We start from the raw sequence: 23,615 nt of genomic DNA on the forward strand, positions 1-23,615 counted from the left end.
CAAGAAAAAGACTACTGTGTAGAAAAAAAAAAGAAGCGATTATATAAATAGCTAAATGCAAGTGGGAGGTTTTAGTTATATATATAATATAACATGATAAATATTAAATAATTTTATGAACACGGCCACGTGTTATCGACAAGTGGGAAGGCGATTGTAGGACCACGATCATCGATAAACTATAAATAAATAAATAAATAAAATTATCCATATCAAATTTCTACAATTAAAAAATTGAGAAACAGAACCTTCTACATTGTTCTAGTATCTACTGATATTAGAGGGCCTTTCTAACAACTAAATTCAACGGCCCAGATCAGTCCAGATGTAATGGTAACTTATCTCTAGAACTTCCCTATCTTAAATAAAAAAAATAAAAAATAAAAAATAAAACAAATAAATAAAAACACGACAATTAGTGGCCCAGACCACCCCCATTTTCTATCCCTAGGCCCGGCCCACAGGTTATAACATGGCCCGACCCACAGAAAATCCAAGGGTGTGTTTGGTTACAAATTTTAAAGAATAATATTGATAGTTTAAAAGGTGTCACTACTATCAACGACCTTCAACTATAATTTTAGCGGGCAATCCAAAACTGGCTCGGAGTCAAATATAAGAGCGGGTTCGGGTCGGTTCAAAAAACCGCAGAAACTACAGCGACCATCTTCGTACACGGAGCGCGAATCTCTGCTTTCAATCTCTAGTATTATTCTCTCACCATCTCGTGCTCTGCAGGAATGGAATGATTCCATCATCGAATCCATGATTCAAACATCAAGAATTCTTCTATTTCTATTATGGTTTCTCGCTTCCCAAACACCTCCATTGAATGGGGAATCGTCGACGTGTTTGATGGTGTACAAAGAGGGCGGTGCTCCGGCGGTTTTCCAATCCCCGAAATGCCCGAGCTGGAGGCTCTCCAACGATGCTTCGCGACCACGGACAGTCACTTGTCAATCCGCGATGAGCCAGGGTCGAAGAAAGTCGCAGGAGGACCGGACCTTCTGCGCTCTGGATGTTCGGATTCCTTTTCCCCGTAAGACGGTTGTAATTGATGCGTTAGGTTGGATTTTTTATTATGTTCTGATTGGATGTCAAGAAACATAGGAAAAGGAAAGACACGGAACTGGAATTTGAGTTTATCATAGATTTTGTGTTATTTGCATTCCGAGAGGACTATTTGGCTTAGTTTTGTTAGGGTTTCCAGTCTTAGTAACGAAAATAACTGAAAACTCAAGATTGGAAATGGTATTTCCTTTTATTTTGTACACTTTCTAGGTTACCAAACGGAGGAGCGGACCGCTGAAGTCTGAAACAGGTTAGGTTTGTTTTACAGTCAATGAGGAAAGGGTTATCAGTGATCCATATAAAATTTTAGTTTTAGATGTATCACTTTGAATGAGGCCAGTATAATAATTAGTATGCATTTGTGAAATATTTAGAAAAGTGCCATTTTTGGCAATACAATACCAAGACGAGGATTTGTTTTTTCATTTCTTTCTTATTCCCCTGCAGAAGATTAGAGTGTGTAATTAAAAACATATTTACGATACAGTCGGTAGTGGTTTGATCAATTGAATGACTTCATTATTGTTTTAGCCATTATTGTCATGTCATATTTAACAAATTATGAATGGGAAGATTCCAATATGCTCCTGAGCTTCACGAAGCAAGAGGCACAAATGGGTTTTGTTATACCCTTTCTCTTAATTATCTATTCTAGTCTTGGATGGGATGGGAGGGTTTGTGGGAGGTTCTAGGTTACCTATCAGAAAAAAAAAATGTATGCTACATCAAAATTTTCTATTATAGAGTGGAATGTTGATATGTGATAACTTCCCCTTTATACCAGTCATGGATTTTAAAAATATCTAATGTGGCATGCGTCCAAGATCTGGTTGAAGGAATGGAGTGAAAGGGTGTAACAAACAGAACCTAATCTCACTATAAATTTTACAAAATCCAGGAACCTGCTCACTCAATTCACTTGGATCTGATGGTCACATAACCAACGAAATAATGACAGTTATTTTTAGCTTGAGACAAGAGGACTTGATATAGCAAGTGTTCTTGCTTGGGAGTTGAATGATTCCTCCTGAAATTCAAGTGTATGGCGTGGTTATATTGATTGGCATTTATGATTAGTACCATTAAGCCATTAAGTGGTATCTGTGATGAGTCGTGTTGAGTGACATTCCCTAGTTGAGGTGTGCACGCTATGTACATTGGAAGTATACAAAGGAAACCACAAACAGAAAGAAAATAGGAATCAATACAACAATCACTTATCTTCTTCTACTTAGGCCATTGATTAAGTCAAGTAACGTGCAATCACCCATTCCCAGCGGAATGCTAGACATTTTCAGAAATACATAGGACTTATCGACCATCTATTGTCCTTGAAAAAAATGGCTAAGTGTTTTTTAATTTGTTATTAAGGTTGTAGATTTTGAAAGAATCTCAAGGAAGAATTGGGTTGTAATTTGAAATTTTTACTGTTGGAGTAAATGAAACTTAGTAAATGATAGAAAAGATTATGGCATGTAGGTTAGCGTCTAGATTACAAATGAGAAAGTGGCACTTTCAAGGTTCTGAGGTTAATTATTGAAATAATTGTATCTATTATGTAAAATAGAAACTATGTTGCTTTCATGCAAGGAAGTTTCGAATTCTTGGTTTCTGGTTTTGCAGCATGAAGATCTGTTTTAGGTCTGACTTATCCATGGACTCCCTGAAAAAGGGAAAATTTTAAATAAAACAGGATTTTTTTTTTGGGATTTTGGTACTCAGTTTAATTAATATAATGACTACAGAAGATTATAGAGAAGAAATTTTCACTTTCTAAATTGTATTAGTGGCAGCTTTGATATCTAAACTCTGATTTTGGAGCAGGGTCAACCGGGCTTGCGGAGGTTATGGTTGGAATTGTGGCAGTATTTGATGGTCATAATGGTGCTGAAGCTAGTGAGATGGCTTCGAAGCTGTTATTTGAGTATTTCATTTTGCACACTTATTTTCTTCTTGATGCAACATATTCTGTTGTATTAAAGAAATCCACAGGAAGGCTGCCTGATAAAGAGAAACAGGATATTGTGTTTCAAGTGCTGCATTGGGATGATGAACTTGGTCGGCATCAGTCAGATCTTGAAAGGTATCTGATCAAAAGGCAAAAAAAATAAAAGAAAATTTTGGAAAACGCCTTCATGCATTCGATATGTATTTTTAGATAGGTTCATGTGTGTTAGTATATATGTGTGCTTGTGTATGTATATGCATTTGTATGCATATGTATTGTTATTTATTAATGTTTTATAAAGGCATGATACTGGATATGAGTGATTAGTTTCATTGGCTTTTTGCATGAATTCATAAAAATATTTTTCAATTGTAATTCTGACCACTCCAAGATATCAAAGATTCTTTTATTGTGTTCCCTATGAAGATTTTGTTATTTCGCATACCTATTTTCTTCTTGATGCAAGTATTCTGTTGTATTAAAGAAATCATTGGAAGGCTTCCTAATAACATATTCTTTTGTTTTTCAATTACTTCATTGGGATGAAGAACTAGGTCAACATCATCTGATCTTGGAAGATATCTTATCAAAAAAGAAAAAAAGAAAAAAAAACTTGGAAAGGATCTTCATGTATACAATATGTATTTTTTTTTGTGGTAGTGCCCTCTGACAATGAACTAGATATCATGGGTAGCCTCCTTGATATTTAAGTGGTGTAGGGTGAGGGCAGACCTATATCACTAAGGTTTTTTTTTTACCAGTGCTTGTTTATGCTTCTATGTTTGAATGTATATGTATTGTTATTTATTGATGTTTCACAAGGCATGAAACTAGATCTGGGTGATTAGTTTTGTTGTCTTTTGGCATGATTTATTTTTTAGTAAGTAAATATGTTGTTATAAAATGGCCTTTTAGAAGAAAGGGTGCAACACATGTGCACAAGATCAGACTATTCAAACAAAGAATTCAAATAAACATTGTCTAATTGAAATTTTGGCTGCTCCAAGGCAACAAAGATTCTTCATAATGTTTTTTTCAAATACACCAAAATAAGCATAATGGGACTTTAAGCCTCGTTTCCCTTTACCCCTTAAGCTTGGAGAAGCATTAGAAGATGCAGCCACAAACAAGGAGAGTTACCAAAGGCTAGTTAGGAGACTCATCTATTTGTCTCACACGAACCTGGTGTAGCCTATGCAATGAGTGTAGTAAGCCAATTCATGCACTTCTCTAAAGAGGCTCGCTTACAGGTTACAAATAGAATTCTTCGATACCTAAAATCCGCTTTAGATAATGGGATACTCTTCAAGAGAAATGAAGGGTTAAGCTTGGAAGTCCATACTAATGTAGACTGGGCTGGATCAGTGGTAGACCACATGTCAACTTTTGGGTATTGTACCATTCTTAGAAGAAATTTGGTGACAAGGAGAAGTAAGAAAAAAGTTGTAGTTGTTAGGTCCAATGTAGAAGCGGAGTTCAGAGGCATGACACAAGGAATTTGTGAAGTACTTTGCCTGAAAATAACTCTTGGTGATCTGGGAGTGAAATGAAAGGGGACTATAAAGCTATACTGCCATAATAAATTAGCAATCAATATTGTTCACAACCTAGTTCAACATGATTGTACAATTTTTTTTGAAGTCGAGTGATACTTTATCGAAGAGAAGCTAGATAGTTGATTGATTTGTTCTCCTTATGTTTCAACAAATGAGTTACTTGTTGAAATTTGAACAAAGCATCTACTAAGCCACTCATTTTAGAAGATAACTAACAAGTTGGGAATGGATAATATCTATTTATCAGCTTGAGGAGTGTTAACTAACTTGATTTAAGATACCAAAGACTTAACTCCCTAATTTCCAAGATTTGATTGAAAATACTAGGGAATTAATTCCTTGGTTTTGGGATTGTATAATTGTATATTCCCTGATTTCCGAGAATGTGTCATTGTATATTTCCTATTTTATTTTTCTTGATTTGTAGGGTGGAGGATTTCTAGGAATTAGTCAACTTTCTTTGTGTAATTTAGTTTCCCTAATTTTGTAGGATTGTACACTATAAATGCAATGAATAAAATCACTCTTTTCCACATTATATTTATCATAGTAAACCTTGAAAGCCGGTTACCTTGCTAACCTTATTCCAAAACAATAAACTCTGAACCCCAAACCTTTAGATTCCTTAGAAAGCATACACATTTACTTGATCTTCTTTCTTCTCAAGATTTTGTCTTTCCCATAAAGATCCCTTTTCTAGCCTACGCGGATTACACTAGCATCACAGAAGAGAACATGAGATACATAGGCAAGCTAGAAAGGGTGGTTTGGATGAGTGTGAGTTGCCCCACTTCACCTATAGAGTATTCACTTTTTCAAAATCTCTTCTGGTATAATCATAAATGCCTTTATGTAAATGGAGTCGGAGAAAGAAAATAAGCCCAATATTTGAAATAATTCAACTCATGCTGAGCCTATTTTCATACTAATCATAATTTCGTGCTATTTATATTACAATTTGATCTTTGTTTGGACTAAAACATTTCAATTACATGAATAAATGGTTTGAAATTTTGGAAGTCAGTGTCTAAATCATATGATTTTCAGATTATTTTAATTAATAAATTCTAGAAAATAAAATTCTAAATGTTTCCACAGGTTTAAGTTTACAATTCCAGCAAAATTTGATGGTAATTTTCACTTGGAAATTTTGAAGGAATCATTGTTGAGGGCAATCCATGACATTGACAAAACGTTTTCCAAGGTAAGCATTAACCTATTAAAAAAAAGAAAAAGAAAAATCCAATGTGCATTAGACCCTTCTGTTTTCTCTTATGTTGACATTCATTCATTTGAGCCTTGAAGGAAGCATCTAGAAACAATCTTGATTCGGGTTCTACAGCAACAGTTATACTAATAGCTGATGGTCAAATTTTAGTTGCAAATGTTGGAGACTCAAAGGCTCTTTTGTGCTCTGAAAAATTTCAGTCTCCTGCAGAGGCTAAAGGTTAGAAAGTTCGTAGCCTAAACTCAAATTATTGATTCTCTAATCTATGTTCATACCATACCGTGATTAGTTGGTACACAGTGTGTTGTCATGCTTTATTTATGATATGATGTTGCTATCAGTATGGTTGTTGAGTATGGTTTGCCGAGGCATTATTTCCTCTTTGTTTTACCGAAGACATGAAGGTTGATTATTTCGTGGTGCTTGTGAATTGCAGTCACTCTATCAAGGTTATACAGGCAGAGAAGACGTAGTGGTGCTATTTCACCCTTAAAAGACTACGAGAATTCTAAATTTTTGTCATCAAATGGGCTGGCGCACTTTTCTGTGAAGGAACTGACAAGAGACCATCATCCAGATAGAGATGATGAAAAGTCCCGAGTGGAAAGTGCTGGTGGTTATGTTTATGAATGGGGAGGGGTTGCTCGTGTCAATGGTCAGCTGGCTGTTTCTCGAGCTATTGGTGATCTGTCCTTTAAAAGGTGAGGTTCACAACCACAAGAATTTGTACATATGGTAGTTCCTCCCTCCCTTTAATTGAGTCCATTTTGACCTCAAGGAGAGCTAAAAACTTGATTTTTTTTTCTTTTTATAAGCCAAAATTCTTATTTGGATTTTGTGCTGAAATATAATTATTTTGAGAATTGGAGATGGAACTACTTATTCGTATTTTTCCTTGGATATTATCAGCTATGGTGTTATACCTACACCTGAAGTGACAGATTGGCAACCTCTGACCACCAATGATAGCTATCTGGTTGCTGCATCTGATGGCATATTTGAAAAGCTAAGCTCACAGGAGGTTTGCGATTTATTATGGGAAGTACATGTTCATCCAAAAATGAGATCAGGATTCTCTTCTTCATGCTCATATTCATTAGCTGAGTGCATAGTGAACACTGCATTTGAAAAGGGCAGTATGGACAACATGGCTACTGTTGTGGTTCCATTGAGATCAACCGGATTTTCTCAAGCCCTGCTGGAGGAAAGGTGTGATGGAGCAGGAGACATTGATTGCTCAGATTTAGGACCACAACACTTCATATACAAACAATCAGGTAACTCTTAGTGTTCTTGACTTATCAAAAAAAAAAGCTCTTAGTGTTCTTGACTTTCCTGGAGAGCATATCTTGCATCTCTATGGAGTTGCAGGATGTTCACTTAACACACAAAAAGATAGAATAATTTACATCCTATCATAAGCACACTCTGTGCCATCATCTATTGCCATACATTTATCCTATGCATGTTTGTTATACCTAGAGTGAAACTTCCTTGTTCTTAACATGGTTACACCCATACACAACCTTCTTTGGATGCAATGTTTTGTTAAGCTCATCACTAATGCCATTAGCATTGTGCATCTGCTCTAAAACCTCCTTTTTTTTCTATAAAAATTAAAACAAAACTCTAATTTAGAGCATTATATAAATGGCACAGTTCTTAATCTCTTTTTAACTTGATATTTGGAATCCCATATGTGGTATCTACTCCATTGATTGGCTTTTCCAAATGCACATCTCACAAGAAAATTTCCTTCTTTCTTTATTTGTAGTTAAACCAAAATTGCATTGAAAAAACAAAGAATATGACAGTAAAATCCACAAATGGGCACTTATTAAGTAGGGAAACTCAAAAAGAAGGTGAACCAGCCTAAACAAGAAAAGAACCATTTCCTTCTAAGAACTATACCTGACTTTTTAACCAAAGGAAACTGGCACCATAGGAAACAACAACTGAACTCGAAGGCAGCATCCTCTGGGACTACTCAAAAATTAGGTCCTGCTCCAACAACAATCAGCAACCCACACTCCCATAGTAAGAGAGCACATCCCAGCACTCTTACCTAATCTCTAAATGACATATCCCACCATCTTGCATACTAACAATATCAGCTTCTGACCCATAAATTTTAATGTGTGCATCACACACAAGCACCTTCAAACACACAATCACAAATACATGTGTTATCTCTTCAAATTTGAAAAGATAATTAGTAGGAAATATCACTCTTTAATGGTTTCATGCTTTCCCTGTTTTCAAAATTATACATTTATGTGTGTGGATTCTGAAAATGACCACATTGTGCCCTATGCATATTTAGTGTCTGGTCCTTGTTTATTCGAGGCTCAAGCCTGACATGAGCATAACTTTCTTCTGGGGGTGCTTTGGAACTTAGTGTCTTGACCTATTCATTTACAAACTCTTGACAAGATTATTTTTTAACACCACTTGTAATGTGTTTGTGAAAAGAGAGAAAAGGGAGAATCCCTAATTTTTTGTTATTGAAAAACTGTTAATAATACACATTGGACTTGGGTATATATATACATGTTAGTGGGACCCACAATACAATAAGGAAAGAAAAGGAAAAGGAAAAGTAAATAACCTAAATAACTGTACACTATCTAACAGTGTTAGTGGTGAGTAATTATAGTATTAAGATCTACATGTCATATTAAAACCTTGTGATGACAAAATGATTTATTTAGGTGTGCTTGGTCCTTGTTTATGCCTGGCTCAAGCCTGATATGAGCATGACTCTCTTTTGAGGGTGCTTTGATACATGCTGTCTTTGTCTGTTCATTTATAAAATCCAGACAACATTCTTTTTTAATGCTACTTCTATTGTGTCAGTGGTGAGTAGTTGTAGTGTTAAAATGTACATGTTCTGTTGAAAACTTGTATTGAGAAATTGTTGCTCTCTTTGATGGTGGTTTTTTGCTAACATTTTCATTTTTTTACTTTTGTTCTCTTGCTTAGCTAATGTTTTCACTTCCAAACTTGTGCAATTGGAGCATGCTCATCCAGTTATGGCCAGGTTTGACAGGTTATTGGTAAGGCTGGAAGTCAAGCATTTCAATTTTTCTTATCCTATTCACTGTTCATAATTTCTTGCTTTTCTTATTTTCTGTTTTCAAATTGGACACTTTTTCAGAATATATTACTAAGTATGTCCATTTTTTTCTTCTGCTGCATTTTATGAAGTTTTTACTTGTATATGAAAAATGTGATCTTCCAAATATTCTTTGTTTAGAATTGTGAAAAAACTCACTAGTCTATGATTGGATATCAAAGGAAGAAAGAACTCATAAAAAATCTATATTTCCTTTTCATTTTTGGGATTGGAGCTGTAATGGTTGCATAAAAATTCCTATAATTTTCAGTTCCACAAAACTCCTGTAGCTCTTGGACAATTTTATTTGCAAAAGAATGCAAGTATTGAAATTTCTGGATTTGAGGCTCTGTACCAATGGGCTTCCCAACCATTTCTATGTTTTCATCAGGCTTTTTGTATTTTTTAGTACGACTCCTTTAGAGGTGCTTTTCTAATTGCCTCCTGTAGGAAAACAATAAGTAGAACCTACAAATATGTAGGCAACACCTGAAGTAAATAATTTCTTTCCTTGCCTTGATGAATAAGAATTTTGTTTGATAACATTTGATAGACTTGTAAGGAAGTGCATAGCATGCAAAATTAGGAAAAACTTCCTCTTAGAAGATAAAATGAGAAAGCAAACCACAAAAACAATTATTTTTTGATTAAAAAAAACATATTGATTGATATGAATTTAAAAGTACAAATGAAGGATGAAGAATCCTTCCAAAATTTACAAATCCTAATCTAAAGAAGAGGTGGAGAAAACTTCTCCAAAAGAGTATGGAGAACTATACATCACTAGAATACCACATGAAGCTATACAAGGATAAATGACTCAATCACTCCAAAAGGAGGTGAAAAATCTCCTTCAAAATGCTTACGAATCTTCCTTTCTCTCTTTGCTAAACAATCAGCAACAATATTAGTTGAATGAGGTGATTGAGAGAAAGAGCAGTCTAGGATACATGCAACATCTAATATTAGATGGAGCTACCCATCGTACCTTTAAGGCCCTCTTTCTAATTTAGCCACCCAAGATAATAATATGGAAGAATACCCTTCCACCTGTTGGTTAGAAAGGCTAAGAGCCCTGGCTTGTGGCAAGCCCTCTAAAATGGCTAAAATCTTTACCTCAATGGCTTTGAAAAAGCTTTAATGGTCTTTGATCACCTCACCAATCACTAACTAACTAGGAGTTTCCAAAGCCCAACCATCGATATTTAACTTGAATAAACCTACTAAAGGTGGAACCCAAATAGGGAACAACTTCCTTTTTAACCTTTTTGATCTACATACCAAATTCCAATGGAGTTGAATAACATTGCAAGGAGTGCCCTCAAAATTTATAGTAGTAAAAGCCTAGAATGAGGAACAAAAATAAATTAGGTCTTATCAAGTCATCGAACTCCTCCATCGGTATATTTTCTTCCCACCGCAATAGCCAAATTAGTATGAGATAAACATTTTGCCAAAGTACTTTGCTTTTGATAGTACTCCTTAAACTCTTAAAGGAGATGGTCATCATGTCACTTATACTTCTGGGAGAAATCCAATATAACTTAGATAGTCTGAATAATTTATGTCATAGTCTCAAAGTCATTAAACAATGTAAAAAAGGATGATTAATCAATTCTCCACTCCTCATAATCACAATGCAATGGTAAAAAACTAAGCACTTTGTAAAGTCTTCTCACCTATAGCAATTCATTGATATTGACCTTCTTGTTGGTTAGTTGCCATGCAAATGCCTTGACCTTAGATGGGGTTTTAGATTTCAATATGAATTTTGTTAAGAGAAAAAAGAACAGAAGTTGATGGATTGGACAAAGCTAATAAGGAAGATTTTGTAGTAAATAAACTTGAGAACGATAATAATCAAACTCTCACATTTGGAAAAGACAGTGACAAGTGCACATTAGTGAGAGCAAACATGAGTCTTTCCAAGATCCTCAAATCTCCAAGTCAGTGAGGGTATAATGAAAGTTAAAGTTCCAAGATAAAAGGGAGGGAAGATGAGAAAAGATGAAATAGAAAAATTTCTAATTGTCAATACCTTGAAAAGATTTGGAAAATGAGAACAAAGAGTTTGATCCCCCCACCACATGTCTTTCAAAAAATGAATCTTCACCCCATCACCCACCAAAAAATGAGTATTGTTGGAGTTCATGATATACATTGTAGGCTCAAATCCTACAAGCTTAAGCTTTTATCAAAGCTAGTTGTTCAACATGGTTTTGGAGTTTTGTTTGGTGGGAGGTCATGTGTTCGAACCTCATTGCATGTTTATTTTCCACTTTATTAAGCCTAAAAGAGGTTGTTTGTGGTTTGTTTATTTACGGGCTTGTGTGTGCTTATGTATCTCTCCATGTGCGGGTATGAGGTCGCACGTGAGGAAGGGTGTTAGAGTGCATGATATGCCTTGTGAACCCAAATCTTGTAAACTTAAACTTTTAGGAAAATTGGTTGTTCAACAATTATGGTTGGAGAGATTCCCAAAAACCTATGCAATGGCCTATCAAAGGCAATGCTGCAACTACTCGAATAAAATGTTGGCATCCCAACCATTAGGATGAATCCCATAGATGTTTAATATGACCTTATGCCAAAAAACAAATTTAAACTTTTCGTAGATATTATTGTTTTTCCAATGCCAATTCTCTAACATGTCTTGCCCTATTGCTTGATCTGGAATCTTTGCCCTTAGTGTTTTGATGTTGTGCTTTTCTTTATGGAGCCTGTTGCATTTGTTTGCTCTAATCTTTGGAGTATTGCTTTTCCTTCTTGAAGGATTTCTTGCCCTCTCTTGTTGTAGTCTCTTTCATGTTCAACGAATCTTGTTTATTGTCTAAGGAAAAAAAAAAAGAAGTCTGAACCAAATCCTTTGATGGACTGCTTACTGATTCTGTCTAATGCAATTAGTGGAGCACGTCTATTGAATTTCTTGGAAAAGATTTTGGTTGGAAATTGTGGTTATCACGTTCATAGAAACTCATAGTATTCAAGAATTTTTGCATTTCTTCCCATTAACAAAATTGGTATACTAATTGCTGTATTTAAGAAAAAAATTACTTTTGATAAATAGGAATAATTTTTTCTTCGTTTTTAGAGGTTGGTATCATCAGTTGACAATTGTATTAATGATGTTGGCTGTTATTTATGTCCCAGGTTGAAGGAAAACATGGCAGCTTTTGGTGTTTTTATTTATCTGAGAACCTAAATGAGAACAGGGATTACATTCTGCGGGCTCAAAAGGATGATGAGGAGGGTGATATGTTTAACCTACCACAGGCTCTCCCTGAGGCCCTTGGTCACCACTGTGGTAAGTGAAGTTGCTCCTGTATTTCTGTTATTAAAGTTGGTGTGATTGCCTGTTCTCTTGCAGTTCAAACTTGTTTTTATCACTTGAATCTATTTTTTTCCCCTTCTGAATTTCTCTCTTTTTATTTCAAATTTTGGATAACAGCAACATTCATAATTTTTCTTTTTTCCTGTTTATTGCTGTATCGTCTCTTTCACCATTGTATAGTTTTCTGATTTTAGGTGGACCTCTAAATTTGTATAATGGCCAGAATTTATGTTTGCACTTTGGCATGACTACTGATGGCTTTAAAGATCAATGTATAAATCCTGAAGGCTTTGCTAGTTTCCTTGGTCTGCTCGAATCAATTCCTTTCCACAATTCTGATTCAAATTATGGATCTTTTGAGTATGCAATGCCTGACTCGAGGTACATTTTCTTACTTTTGTATACAATTAATGACCTTTAGATTTTTTAAGGTAGTTAACAATAAAAGGCTGCTATTACTTTGTAAGGAAATAATCTTAAAAGGGTTCCTTCCACTCATAGACATTTGGGGAAAACTAACTTACCCATTCTATGGAGTGAGTTGGCTTTATCCCCAATTTTAGGCAAAACAAGAACGCTCTCATCTACTTTCCAAAGCTTTTCAATTGAGTTGTTTTGTAAAACCAGTTTTATTTAATTAAAGAAACCCTATATCGTTCTTCATTCAGTTCATCTCTTTTCTTTTACTCAAAGGTTGTTCTTATAATCAAATGATAGTGTAATAAGGCTATACTTTTTTTTATGATATAAGGAAAATGAAGAATTGGGGTTGAAAGTTTGTATCTTGATTCATGAAACTACCTAAAAGGAGGGAGGGGGACTCACAGTAAATTCACTAACTAGCCATGTCTATGAGTTGGTGATGATCTTGTGTTTTCAAGGCCAATGTAAAATCTTGTAAGTACATAGAGTTGAATCCAAGAATGTTTGGAACAAAATTGCCAACCTACACTAGCTAGTCTAGCTCACTAACAATCTTCTCCTTTGGCAATTTTGTGACAAAACAATGATTACATAAAACCTTCAATACTTTCAAAATGAGTTTACATCCCATTCAAGCTCTTATGTCTTAACCAAACACTGACCAATGATCTTCAATCAATATGATATAAGTCCTGAAAGATCCTGGAAACCTCTCTAATTTGCACACAGTCAAACGATAGTACTCATGAAAAAGTAGTGTGTGAGAAAATGTGTATAAACCATACAATAAACAATAAATATCATAGTCTAAAGATCATCAACAATCAACTATAGACATCTCAAGGAGAATCAAAAGTGAACTAGAAACCATCATTACTACTCAAAATAAATGAAGTGCCATCTCTCCTTTTTTGTCACAAAAAATGACAAAGATGAATAATTAAGTTCATGAAGAGTAAGAGATGTAGAAAATGAAGTATCATAATCATAGTTAAGAAGATGTTGAAAATACTCATGATCCATAAAATATTAAATGTGTTCAAAATAGATCATAAGATAAATATAGACGCTCTAAGAGATTGCAAATTCATCAAAATATTAAGCAAAAAATCCTAAAATCCTCTAACTTGAACTATTTGGTGGAGAGAAATGTCTGGAATCCCAGACCAGGCTATGCAAATACCTAGGAGTCAACAATGGCAAGACGACCATTCATGTGCTGTGATTGATCATATGACATATTAATACGAGTGTTAAGGCGTGCTTGAAGATCATCAATATGGGTATCTACGTGAACTCAAAGCTACTCAACAGAGGAAAGTAATCGCTCAAATAGCTGGATTGAGAACAGTTAGCATGTCCTTGGCTACCCTTGCCTCTAAACTTAGATCGCTATGCGCACTCCCTCCCTGCCTCCTTAGCTGTACCAAGATGTCCCATGAGGTGTCCTGGCTTATGTGCTTAGAACAGAAGATCTTGTCAAGAGGAGCTATCTAATCTAGCATTGACAATTCATGCTGGAAATCGAAATCAACATCAAGTAGTAGACGAGGGATGACAATGGGAAAAGAAGACTTCTAAAATAAGATGAGTCTGTGTAAGAACTCATGATGTCCAAAATCAGTTGCGCAATGTCAATAGGATGGTTAGAGAGAACATAATGAACAAAACACATCGTAGCTCTCTGGATCTGGGTCTTATGGCATGTCAGGTAGAAAGTATAACTAGTGAACTTAGTAAGAATCCATTCGGGCTTAGTAAAATCAACCGAAGAGTTGTATACAAGTGGATATTGTGGAGCACTGAACAAACTAATAGGAATCTCTTAGAGCCCAGATGTGGTCTATAAAAGGGACCTTGACAGGAAAAGCAAGTGGATGCTCAGATAAAAGATGAAGACTCCAGGCTCTCCTAATTGACCTAGGTGTCATCAATATAGTCATCCAATACATGGAGGCAGGAAAAGATACACTAGGAACAACCAAATGGATGTTTGTGTAGAACATCTGAGCATAATAGGGATAGGCAACTCCAATCAGACAGGTAAGGGGCTCCCATTGACGCTTCCTAAAGATCTGAAGGATGTTAGTATCCCTGAAAGCTGTTAGAGAGAGCTCATGCCAGGGATAAACTTTGTGCTGAGCAAAATGGGACTAGTAATCTCCCTACACTCCAGGATTAATATCCCAAAAGATTGAACATAAGCTCAGCCTCACAAATTGACTCGGGTTATGATGTGGTTCTGGCTATATTGACTGCATCTTTTGGTGTAACTAGTTGTTCTTGACCTCCAGACCAAGTTGGTTATTGGGCAGTCAAAATTGTAACAGGTGTACCTGAAACTATTCCTGTAATAGGATCACCTTTGGCAGAGTTATTATGTGGAAGTTCTAGTGTGGGACAATGTAAATAAAAGGACCTTGAATTGGAGAAGATGGTCCAAATCTGTGCTCTTGAGAAGGTGAAGAAGGTGAGGAACTCTGACGAGTATGCCCAGATGACATCTCTAGATAAAAATGAGGAAAATGGAATACGAAGAGATGCAGGTACCAACTTGAGAAAACTAAACAGTAAGTGGGTCTAGAAAATCTGTACGAATGATACTACAGAGTCAGATTTGAAAATAAACAGGCTAAAAAACCATACAAAAGTGAAGGGAGGGCATAGGAAGGACTGCTTGAACCCTCAGAGAATGATGAAAGTGAAAAAAAAGGGCATGAAATGGTGAATAAATAATAGGTTCTGCACTGGTGCTAGAAGCAATTCTTGAAGTGCCGCAAGGTGTGCTTGAGTCCTCTTTGTGTTGGATGAGCGCTTCTAGTGCTGTGTATGATTTAAGGGGCGCTTAAGTGCTCCCCACCATCCTGAGTTGCATCCTTCCAACTTTTAAACTGCTCGAGCACTCCTTCGAACAATCGAAACATCTTTTTTCATGAAAATTCACTAAAAAAACTTGCACAAAATCTGATAAAATAAAAAGGATTAGAATTGACAAAAATCATATGTAAACTGTTATTTTTCACCAATCAATTCTAAAAAAATTATGGTAATTGTAAATAACTCGAGTAAATCTAGAAAATGAATTCATATCATGCAAAATCTTCATATAAGTTATCCAGAGTAACAAATTAATTAAAAATCAGAAATGGGGACATTTCAAGATTGAATAATATATAACAATCATAACATCAAAGGAGAGCAACTAATATCAAGGCAAGCAACTTACTATCTGATCAATGTGATCCATATTGCTCATCTAGATCATCCATTAGATCTTGCTAAGGCTTTTTAGGAGTCTTACCTAGAAAATAAAATAAGGGATTCTCATGATTAAAGATGCAAAAGGTATTGTGATTCATTATTATTTTATTTTACATCTATCAGCAGTATTTATGGGCTTTAGAAACTCTAAAAACTCATGAGATCATGAAAAAGAAGCGATCTTGCCAAGGCTTTTTAAGAGTTTTACCTAGAAAAGAAAATAATGGATTCTCATGATTAAAGATGCAAATGATGCAAAAAGTATTGTGGTTCATTATTATTTTGTTTTACATCTGTCAACATTATTTATGGGCTTTAGAAACTCTAAAAACTCATGAGATCATGAAAAAGAAACTCGACTTATATGGTTATCTATTAGGATTTTTTTTTCTTTTTTTCTTTTGATAGATAAAAAGAAAGATATATTAATAGCAGCCACCAAAAGAGCAACCCATGGTATACAAAACATATATAGCTACCACCGACAAACACCACGATAAGCCAAAGTTACAAAATAAGAATGAATTAAGCTAACCCACCCTCACCAAGGGCTCAACCAATCTAGAAAACTAAAAAGAGTTAAAGGAACATCATCTATACACTGCTTTGCTTCCGACCAAAGGAAACAAACAAAGGAACTTTTTAGACTTTGGATTGAAAACTCTTCCCCCTTAAAGGTGATTCTATTTCTTGCCTTCCAAACTATTCAAAATAAGCATAATGGACCTTCTCTCTGCACCTTCCTGTGCTTCTTGTCCACAAATGAACCATGCCACCCTAATAGAGTTTCTTTAACCAACGATGGTAGCACCCAAGACACCCTAAAAAGGGCAAAAAACAACTCCCACAAGACTCTTATCTTTACATAGTGGACAAGGAGATGGTCTATGGATTCTTCCTCAACATGACATAGAAAGCATCTATTCACCAAAGACCATCCCCTTTTCTGGACTTGATCCAAAGTTAAGAATTTTCCCCAAGTCACCTCCCAAGCGAAGAGATTGATTCTAGGTTGCACTCACGCCTTTCATATGTTGCTCCAAGGAAAAGAGATCGATGTCCCCGACTCCAAAGCAGTATAAAGCAACTTCATAGTGAACTTCCCATTCTTTGTCTCTATCCAAAGACCACCCCCGTTTTTTTTCTAAACTCCTTAACATTCCAAGAAATGAATTTAGGTTCTTGTTTCTCATAAACAAGTATATACGGAGGCAGATTTCTGTTTAGAAGTAAATGTTCTATATCCTTTAGGCACTGGTTTACCATGACTTGGACCAATGAAATAAAAAAAGTTTACCATGGCTTGGTTCACTAGGAAAGGAAATTCATGGGATCTAAAGCATAGACTAGCTTGCTACTGCTTCTTAATCTAATAACAAGAGGAAAACATGAAAACACTAAACATCATGCCATTTTTTGTTATGTTATTATTCAGACAACTACATGCTATTTGATAATGTTTGCTTATACAACAAAAACTTTTTGAAAATCCCAAAGTACGAAAAGAACAATATTTTTTCAGTCCAACATAATGTTTATATGGATCCTGTCATAAGGTTTCAATGCACTGCAGTTCTTCCAAAATACATTATGATGTCAACTTCTCATTACTATTTTGTTAATAGATGTTAAAATGGACCCTGGACAACGATTGTTGCATGGGTTGTGGGTTCAGGAAGGTGTGCTGGCACTTTGGCCCTTGCTCTGATTGAGGTCACATTTTGGACCTTACAATATATTGCAGCTCAGTAGAGGCATGTTATGCTGCCTGTTGCTTGTGGTCATGGAAGCAGCCGTAAGATTGCTTCAGTCCAAACCGCATGCTGCAAATTGAGAGTACAAAGCAATCTTTCCATTTGTGATTTCTTTATGTAAGATGGCCTACTGAGGGAGATGATTTCATGCCAATTCAGCATAACTGGTGGTTCTTTTAATAGGAGTCTAAGTTTTTCATCATTAGATGCCTCATTATTTTGCTAGTGGTCATTTTATATTTCAACCATCATGAACTTGTGATCCTAGACTATGATTATTATAATCCTTGCTGTTTTCTCTTCGACTAAACCTTCAAAACATTTGATCCTTTTTGTTTGTTAGGTATGTACTAAAGAAAAGGTTTGGTCGTGGTTCCTATGGTGAAGTATGGCTTGCTTTTCCTTGGAACTGTTCTCAAGGTGCTGATGCTTCAAATGAGAGTGAGAAAAAGAAAGTTTTCTCATTCAATACAATGCATCTTGATTCATATAACGGAAATTCCCAAACTAACTCATCTACTCACAATTGTCATGCTGGTCCTTCTGATGACAATTTGTTCATTTTGAAGCGTATAATGGTAATTTGTTTGATTCATTGATGCTGAATCTTCATATAATTAGATGTCCTTTTAGCTCTTTTTTATTTGTAGGTGCAGTATGTGTATGGATGCATGCGTGTGTGGGAATGTGCATGTGTGTTAATCGCTTTAACTCTGTTTCCAAATTTTGACCCAAATTCCAACATGCTTCCATCTTGGTTGAATTGATAAGAAGTTATTTGACTTTGTTAAAATACTGAAATGCCTGTTAGATCCATCAATAGAAATATTGAACTGGTTAATTTTAACATTTTTGAATGTGTAGAAGTCACTGAAAGTGCCGCCATTATATATGTTCCAGGTTAGATTCCATATAACAATAAGGAAAAAAAAAAAAGAAATAGAGGGAAAAAAATCGCCTATCAAGACTAATGTGTTGCAGTACAACATTAAAAAATTGGGTCTTTGACAGTTACAACAATTCTTGGAACCTGGCTTTTTTCTGCACTTAAAAATTTGCTGAACTTTTGCACTCTCTTTTCATATGGTTTGAACCTTTATTGTTTTTTCCTTTTATTTTCTTGTGCTTCTTTCTGTTTGTTTTATGGGGACATTTCCTTTCCTGTCTTTTCTAATAAATTTTGTTTCTCACACAAGCACCTATAAAATTACAGATTCATATAACTAAATTATGAGGTAGCTATGTAAGTATATGTACTTGTACTTAAAATTTTAATTACGATTTTACTATCATGTAGAGGCTAATTGATGTATTTATTTCCCTCTTCCATGCTTCTTCCTTTTATTTTATTTTATTGTTTTTATTGCTTTCCTTTTTTCTAGGTGTAATGTGTATATCCTGTGTGTCCTTGCGGTTGGTGCCTTTTGGCAATCTGTGAATATATCTTCTTTGCCTGTCAGAAAAAAGGATTCTATATATGGATGTAACTTGTCTTTCAAAATTTTAATGCTTCTCCTTTTGAGGCATCAAATCAAAATATCTAGACACTCATGATTTTGTTTAGAGGGCCAAAGCAATATTGTTGCAATCCTGGAACATAATTAGAATTCATATTGTCATGATCAGTGTCATATTGGCATGTACATGATTATTTTACAAATAAGCTCTTGCTGATATAAAATAATAAGTTGCCACATACTGAGTTAAGATTCTTTCTATTAGGGTTACTCTTGATGTAATAAAATGAACTTTGTGGTTGTAAAAAATGGGATCTAGAGGTTAGTTTAAGGCTTCAAGAAGGATTAAATGAGGGGATCTTCATTTTTGAAGTCAATGTCTTGAGTAGGATGGACAGTTAAAAAGGTGGAGCTTGTTGATATTGAATGTTTTCTGAAGGATAGGGATGGCTTTAATGTTTTTGTCATCCTCAGATTGCATGATGTCAGAACATCTAAAGGGTATGTAAGATAGTTCACACCACTAGTTAGCTTGGCTGGATACGACTTTCAGCTTATGGTTTGATTTTATGCTGCTTTGAGTTTCATTTGTTTGTTAGTTTTATTGACTGTTTCATATGTTCCTTTTAATTAGTCTTGTGATTGTAATCCTACTTTTAAGTAGCATGAAGGGCTGAGATAATAACATTTATGGAGTGATTAGGGACTGAGATTGAAGGTTTGCTGTAACAAAAAGGCCTGGCAAGCAATGAACTGAAATGTACTATATAAATTGTAACCAACAAACTGAAATGTACCATATGAAATGCAATAAACAAACCGAAATATACTGTATGCATTGATTTATTGCCTATAAAAATTTATATGGATTGATTTACCCCATTCAATATAATGTAATCAATCTCATCCTTCTTTTCTTAGCTTGTAGTTAAAAGTGAATGCTGCTAGATTATGATAGATCTGCTAGGATTTTGGGCCAATTAGTGTGCTTCTTATTGACCCTGTTTCAGAGTATCTAAGAAAATTTCAGTTTCTTATCAGCTTCTTAAACTTATGATCCTATCATGTTTGTTAGCTAACTTGTTTTTGTATTTTTAGTTTCATCATATTGAGATGCTTGAGTTGGCTGTGCTGTCATTTGGTTTTAAAGATATTTTGATATTTGGTGTTAGACTTGTAGATGTGCTATGTTTTAAATAATAATCATTTAATTTGAGTCTGTGAAGGTTCATAGCATGAATAATTTGGTTACTTCAAACAGGTAGAGAGAGGGACTGCTGTTTACTTAAGTGGTCTCCGGGAGAAGTATTTTGGTGAAATTTTCTTAAATGCCTCAACATGCCTTGGAGGTTCCTTATCAGCTGAAGTATCAAGCCCTTTCTTTAGTGAATCGAATTCGAATTTGTATGACCTAATAGAGATGAACAAATCAGTCATCCATGAGATAGGATCCACCTCAAATCTTGAAGATATATTCCTGAACAAATTTAGAACAAGGAGGGTTGTCTATGAAGAAGGTCTAGACCATATTGCAAGATACATAGAGTCTTTTGAATCTCAATCAAATGAAATATGGCTTGTATTTCGTCATGAAGGTGTGTCCTTGTCAAAGCTTATGTATACCGTAGAAGAAGTAGAAAATAATGTTGATGAAGGAAGGGATGAAAAGGTGAACCACATTCAGGTATTGCATCCATCAAAATGGTGGCGTTGGTTGAAGACAACAGAAGCAGGACAAGAGGAAATGCGCAATCTTATACGGCAGTTGGTATGGCTGCAATATAAGTTTCATGATGAGTATCATACTGTCAGGAGTTTTTTGTAGCTGGACATACTTTAGTTTTATGCTGCAATCCTGTATAACTTGTTACCTTGCTTAGTTGGATGGATGCCACAATCTTCCATGCATGTAAGTTTTTTGTGTAGAATCATAGATGATGGATGGCAAGTCTATGAAGCTTGTGAACTTTTGTACATGGAAGATGTGTCATGCCTCATCCTTCTACTACATGAATAGAGTGTGGTTAAACTTATTGATAAGATGATATTGTTTAGAGAAGCTAGTTTTTATCCCAAAATTGAGATATTCTTGTCAAATGATTTTAATAATGCTAGCTACATTAATGCTTAAGAAGAAACAGTAACTCTCTTGGCTATCTTCTGAGCTTGGATTAATGAAACTTGCTCATAATTGGAGTTTTAAAATTAACATGTTGCATGCCTCTCTCTCTCTCTCTCTGATATTTGGATATATGTATATCAATTTTTTATTTTTTTTTAAAGTTTATTTTGAGGTTCATATATATCAAAGAAAGTTCATTTTTCTTCTTCCCTTCTTCCTTTCCCTGGCCTCTGCACCAATGTAGCTAGCTGAGATGCTCCCCTTTTCCTTTTCTCAGTTGATGGCGCTCAAGTCATGTCATGATCGCAACATTACCCACAGGGATATTAAACCTGGTGAGCATATTTGTCCTTTCTATTCTCATGCTAATCATCTTTTACAATGATTTAAAATATTAGTATTTTTATGTATGTTCAGCCAGATAATCATGGTCCATCAAGCTGCAGTTCAGACCAGCCAAAATAATGGATTGTCCCATGTTAATAAATTTTTATAAATGTTCCTAAATATTAGCAAATTCTAAAATTCTGATACAATTCATGCACAAATCTAAGTATCTTGGATTGTACATGCTTCAATAGCAGAAACTCGTAAAGATTAGTTTTTTCCTTTACTATGTATGCTTGGAATTTTTTGGAGTCACTTTCAATCAGAGTTTTTGTTTCATGTCTCTTTTGGGACCTCCTTTATGATATTTTATTTAATAATGAAATATTTTTTCTGTAAATAGGAATTCACTCCCCCTCCCGCCTCAATTTTTAGAACAACATCTCATGATCCTAAACTTTATTTATTCATTTTCTGATCATGCTTTTCGATTAACTATTGGAATTGTTAGTCTTTTAAGCAATAGGCTAATTCAAATACTTTTGTATTTTATTTTGGAAGAGAACATGGTGATATGCTTTGAAGATCGGGACACTGGGAGATGCATGAAAGGAACTCCAAGTGAAGATAAGAAATATACCACCAAAATGTACTTTGCAATACATCTTATGCTATAGTATTTTCTTCTTTGTGAAAGTTCGTTTTTGAATGTCATAAGCTTCTGGCCGTTGATTACTGAATTGAATACTCCAAGAATGTAGGCTTTAGGTGTGCTCACGTTTGAATCTGTAAAGAACATGTTGGTCTATATTAGCTCGTTATTTATGCATTATCAACTAATGAACATTGGAACCTTAAAAGACAAGGCTTTCCCACCCTTTCCCCCTTTTTGGATAGAAGAACATTATTACATAGTTCAAACACAAGGCTTTTTATTCAATCTAATACAGTAGGATCAACTGAACATGAACTCATTGGTTGGTTTCATTTCCCTTGTACATCCTGAAATTCTTTGTAATCTTTATTTGGAGCCCGATTCTAAGCCCCAGAAAATTGGTTTATTCGTTCATTATTTGCTTTTGGTTTATTTTGTACCTGATGTGGACTTCTTTTCCTTTTATCAATCAAACATCAATTAGTTTTCTAGCATAGCTTGAGTTAGTGACATTTGCAGTAAGGCAGCAAAATGCTTTAGGAATTGATTTTGCATAATGCTTGTCTGAAGTGTAACACAAGTGCCTTTTTGTTGGGAACAGCATACATTTTAGCTAATTCATGCTATGAAATGCTTATCAATTCTTCTTTTTACCAATTGTTTAGGCGCATCATAGATTTTGGCAGTGCAATTGATGAGTTCACATTGAAACATTTGTATGCTTCAGTTGGACCTTCCAGGTATTATGTCATTTCTCTTTGCAAGCTTCCCCCTCATCAAGAAGATATCTATTTCTTTTATATCTCAGTGAATGTTCATGATGTACAAGCCTTGCTTGTGTGGTTTGACACCTCAAAGGCTCTGTTCACTTAAGAGAGTAGAGTCATTTCACGATGGCTGACTACACCAAGTTTGAACCATCTTGAGCAATGCAGAAAAAGCATGATTTTATATCAATTTGTTGAAATTTGGCATTCAAAGTTAGGGTTCTTAATTTAGGAAAGTTGTTTTAGGAATAAAAAATGAGAGATCATTTAGGATGATTCAGTTTCCTAATTTTAGGAGAGAATCAAGCCAGATTGATATCTTCTTATTCAATCATTTGTGTATATATATGTGTATGGGGTGTACCTAAAAAAATCAATAAAGGAATTCAGAAATTCTTCATGGTATCAAAGCCAGGTTTCTGAAACCCTAATCCCTTCTGGCCACCTCTTATTCAGGCCATCATTCATTCCGGCCAAATCTCTCTGGCCATCTCTCAATCCGACCATCTCTCTCTGGCCATCTCTCATTCCGGTCATCAGTCCCTGTTCTCAGAGCCAAGGGAGAAAACGCTTTCCGGTCGGTCGAATCGTCGTCAGAAA

The 23,615-nt window shown here is 35.1% G+C and overlaps 1 protein-coding gene across 3 annotated transcripts in view; it reads left to right on the plus strand.

The window, feature by feature from the left end:
• Positions 1-575: 575 nt before the first annotated feature.
• Positions 576-23,615, plus strand: part of LOC100263200 (uncharacterized) — a 40,701-nt gene continuing 17,661 nt past the window's right edge. For all 3 annotated transcript variants that reach the window (XM_059737805.1, XM_059737806.1, XM_059737807.1), the window contains exons 1-14: positions 576-1,039; positions 2,896-3,154; positions 5,674-5,779; positions 5,881-6,022; positions 6,240-6,504; positions 6,713-7,080; positions 8,786-8,859; positions 12,069-12,222; positions 12,444-12,630; positions 18,031-18,265; positions 20,406-20,912; positions 21,544-21,601; positions 22,155-22,242; positions 22,914-22,988. In XM_059737805.1, the coding sequence (XP_059593788.1) occupies positions 766-1,039; positions 2,896-3,154; positions 5,674-5,779; positions 5,881-6,022; positions 6,240-6,504; positions 6,713-7,080; positions 8,786-8,859; positions 12,069-12,222; positions 12,444-12,630; positions 18,031-18,265; positions 20,406-20,912; positions 21,544-21,601; positions 22,155-22,242; positions 22,914-22,988 (2,792 nt within the window). In that variant the 5' untranslated portion in view covers positions 576-765. The remainder of the gene's footprint in view (positions 1,040-2,895; positions 3,155-5,673; positions 5,780-5,880; positions 6,023-6,239; positions 6,505-6,712; positions 7,081-8,785; positions 8,860-12,068; positions 12,223-12,443; positions 12,631-18,030; positions 18,266-20,405; positions 20,913-21,543; positions 21,602-22,154; positions 22,243-22,913; positions 22,989-23,615) is intronic.

This window comes from Vitis vinifera, chromosome 7 (genome assembly GCF_030704535.1).
Source record: "Vitis vinifera cultivar Pinot Noir 40024 chromosome 7, ASM3070453v1".
In the NCBI taxonomy this organism is placed as follows: domain Eukaryota; kingdom Viridiplantae; phylum Streptophyta; class Magnoliopsida; order Vitales; family Vitaceae; genus Vitis; species Vitis vinifera.